Raw genomic sequence first — 4137 nt, forward strand, 5'->3', positions numbered from 1 at the left:
CTTAGGTCATCAAGTCAGCTCAGATGCCTTAATCTACATACCCTTTGAGATCCCTTAGAAGAAATTTTTACCATTTTCAAACTAAATAATTGATAAAGTCTTTTGAAGGCCTCCTTCTAAGAATTTGATTTGCTTGCTTTCTGTCACTATAGGTTGATCAGAGTATTACAAAGACAAGAGGCATAATGGCTATTTTCATCCACCTTCGCTCATTTTGTTATAAACTGCTGAAGAGGGTAAGATCATTTCTCTATCTTAAACTCATATTTAACAAATTGGGGTAAACGAAAATGCAGAAGAAAATAGATACTATTTAATTTTGCAATTTTTATTTTCAGAGTAAAGCGGAAACCAATTGTCTTAATTTTTTCCAGCTTCAAATGGAAAACAACCGAAGGATCTCAGTTTCAAATAAAGATTCTGTGGACAGTAAAACTTGAGAATCTCCTGTGGTCAGATCTCTGGAACACCATGTGGCAAAGCTGACATTTTTAGAAAGCAAACGATCCTGTGTATTTCAGAAATACAACAATTTTGTAAAGAAAACAAACTGAAATCTTGCTTTATTTTCTCATCATGAAACCGATTGTGAAGCTTTCTGACAACTATAAATGCCATGGTAGTTGCTCTATTTCTAATTGCAGTGTGATTTTAAATGGGACATTGCCATGAATAGTGTTCTTTAAAAGGCACACCAAATATCCTTTCTGCCTTCATGACAATTTAATCCAAAAAAGCTATTTTGAAAATATGCTCACCTTTGGCACATTTGACCCTAACTTCCTATGTTTTTTAACTTTAAGCTTATCATCTGGGACATTGATTTGCAGCAGAAGAGACACAGTAGTCTGGGTGATGCAGGGTTTTCCTTAAACCTGTGGACTCTTCTTCAATCCCTCTGTCCACTGAGTATGACTGGGCCTCTGCTGCCCCTCTGTCACAGATCATCCATGCCAGGAGCACACGTCTGTTCTCTAGTAATGGTTTCACAGAGCACAGGAAATCTGTTGTGATGCATGTCCCTCCCCCAGGCAAAAACAGCGTCGTGGAGCTCGCTCCTCGGAATCCTGGAGGAACTCACTAGGAGATGGTTTTAGTTCTTGTTCTAGCATAGCTGGCCTGGATGCCCTGGATATTAGCTGGAATCCTAAGCCTACCTTACTGGCTTGACAAGCAGTTTTTGTACTTCTCAGTAGTAACCGATGGAACAGAAGATAGAAGACAGAGAACAATTGAACTATGCTCTTCAAAATAATTTCTGAGTAAGTATACCTATGTGCCTTTGGAATATTCATTAAATAAATGACTTTAGTCTTTTTAATTTTAGGTTTTAAAGCTTTTGTTTTGGTGGGGTGGGTTTTCATTGAAGGATCTGGTTATAAGTTCTGTCCTTATGATGTAGTAGAGTTAACTTGGTTTTGGGGGGCTTGTATCCCGAGGCTTTGAAATGTATTTTGAAATCGAACGGGACATGTCAGTTGCCAAAGAGCAGTAGTTGTATAAGCTCATCTGATGATCATTCTCTGGGTCAGCCATCACAGTCAATATTCACAAGATCCTGAAGAACCACAGTGCTACCAATTAGCTAGTCAATATTTTATTGAAGGAAACTTGAACTTACTGTAGGCCTTGGAGAGAAAATGTGATGCACTCAGCTTGGTTATGACCTTTATAAAATATTTCATTATAAATATCATCAAACATGATTTGTATTCCCTGAAACCAAAATATTCTGTTAAATTACAAGGGAATAATGGGAGAATGATGTGAGGTAATGCTATATGTAAAATAGATATATAATTATTTTACTATCTTTAGTATTTTTGTTTTATGACACCTTTGGGAACCATTTGTGCTACCTGAAATGGGGATTTGCTGGTTTGTGCTTACACTTTCAGCTCACAGCACTATCAGTGTAGATGTTTCTACAGTTACTACCTGTATCATGTCTAGTGGGTATACATAGGGGAGGAGAGTTAGGGTTAAAAGAAGTTTCCTCGTGAGTCAAAGATGATTTAAAAATTTTATTTACAAAATATTTTACATACCTCAAATGAGAATATTCTCTTATTTAAATGCAAGTAGGGGTGGGGAAGGGATAACTTTTGACTTAAACAGCAAAAGATGATGGAGAACTAAAAGAATTTAAACTGAAGGATAATGGTTTTATTTAAAAACAGAAATGTAGGGCTTCCCTGGTGGCGCAGTGGTTGAGAGTCCGCCTGCCGATGCAGGGGACACGGGTTCGTGCCCCAGTCCGGGAAGATCCCACATGCCACAGAGCGGATAGGCCTGTGAGCCATGGCCGGTGAGCCTGGGCGTCCGGAGCCTATGCTCCGCAACGGGAGAGGCCACAACAGTGAGAGGCCCACGTACCACACACAAAAAAAAGAAACCACAGAAATGTTTGTATGTGTGTATATGTTGCAGCCTTTAAGGAAAAATAACAATTTTAAAAGAAGTCCTTTTATTTGAAATTCAATGTAAACAAGTATACAATCTTAAACCATGAATTCATAGTTCTTTGTTTATTGTTTAAATGATGTGAAAGCTTTTGTTCTGTTCAAAACATCTCTGTCTTTGAATTCCAGGAACTTGTCTGGAACTTCTTCGCTGGGTACCCTGTAACTAGAGTGTGAGACTGAGTGACCCCAAATGCACATGTTACTTCATACCGCATTATAATATTGATACTTCCATGTTAGCAAAGCCCCTTTCAAAGCCTTTTCACGTGTCCCTCATTAAGAAGCCAGTGTTACAGTGCTACATTGTTCAGAGTTGAAGGACAACCCATAGACTTAGAGAAGGTACACTCTACACCCAGCCTCTTCTAGGCAACCTGAGAGGGGCAGTTGGGGCAAAAGGGGTGGGACCAGACATTTGCGTCGTGTCACACTGAAGCAGACTGGGTAAGAAAGGCCAGTTGTTGTTTTTCAACTTCAAAGTGATGGAAAATGGAGGCATAAACAATAACCATGACATAATATTCAAACAGAATTACTTCAAAACCTAGTATTTACTAACGGGTTACAGGATGATGGGTAAATTATTTTTACTTTTCTGTCTTTTCAAATTTTCCTCAAAGTGCTTTGTTTGTTGGTTTTTAATCAGAAAAAAGCCTCTCACTTGCCAGTTTTTAGAAAGAGAAAAGCAATAGAAGAACAGAGTGAGTACATGGGCAGGCAGATCTGGGAGGTCGAAGACAAAATGCAATCAAGGCTTCTTATGCAAGACAAAGAAGGAAAACTAGGTCAGGTTTTAAGATCAGGCCTCCCTGAGGATAGCCCAGCGTGAAGTGAAGGACTCTTCAGTGCCTCTGGTTTTTCCTTAGTGCACTGACTCATAGGCCAGGTAAGGATAAGAATGCCCTGTTATTTTTACTCAAACTTAATCCTCATGAGGTAGCTGTTGTGGCATTGATACGTTTCACCACGACTTCTTCATACTGTTTTTGTTTTAGTAACCCTTCTGTTATGCTTTTACTTTCTTCAAACGTGGGCAACACAACTGCAGTGTAGCCTTCGGTGGATGGCTAGAAGGGAAATAGAATACTTAATACTGTCAAACGGTAAAAAATCACATAAAAAGTATGTGGATGTGATCATACTTCCCCAGACCCTTTTACCTTCTCTTGAAGAATAGATGGCTTATGGAGAAGGCTTTCATTCACTTCCATCAACTCTCCTCTAACACAGCTATTTAAAGAAACAATTGCTTTGAAGAAAAATATTACCTTCTTTGTTTCCCCAGAATTGTGGTTAAAAACTAACTCACCTAGACATGGTGTATTCTTCTCCATCAGAGCAGTAAATCTTACACAGAGGTGAAAGTTCCGTTAGAATCTGTGCCCCCTGATAATAAAAGGGAAGAAAAAATTAATTGATGTACATTTTCACTTTTCTTTGTGAGGCAGCCCTCAGACTTACAATAGGATATATTCCTGGAATTAGCGTTTTAAATAAAAATGACTTAAGTACAAATAAACGATTCATTTATTCAAAGATTTATATACTAAATGCCTGTACGGGCTAGGCACCACCCTAAGCTCTAGGGTAAAAAGCAGACTAAGACAAATGTGATAATAGGTAGTTTAGTTACATATTAAGAATATATTTTATCTTAACTTATTACACTTTA

General features: G+C 38.2%; 1 protein-coding gene across 1 annotated transcript in view; it reads right to left on the bottom strand.

Moving 5' to 3' along the window:
* Positions 1-2637: 2637 nt before the first annotated feature.
* Positions 2638-4137, bottom strand: part of LOC112062651 (protein Abitram-like) — a 2287-nt gene continuing 787 nt past the window's right edge. The window contains exons 2-4 of the mRNA XM_055081901.1: positions 3775-3851; positions 3626-3695; positions 2638-3532 (exon numbers count right to left, since the gene is read on the bottom strand). Of these exons, the coding sequence (XP_054937876.1) occupies positions 3395-3532; positions 3626-3695; positions 3775-3851 (285 nt within the window). The 3' untranslated portion in view covers positions 2638-3394. The remainder of the gene's footprint in view (positions 3533-3625; positions 3696-3774; positions 3852-4137) is intronic.

This window comes from Physeter macrocephalus, chromosome 21, assembly GCF_002837175.3.
Source record: "Physeter macrocephalus isolate SW-GA chromosome 21, ASM283717v5, whole genome shotgun sequence".
In the NCBI taxonomy this organism is placed as follows: domain Eukaryota; kingdom Metazoa; phylum Chordata; class Mammalia; order Artiodactyla; family Physeteridae; genus Physeter; species Physeter macrocephalus.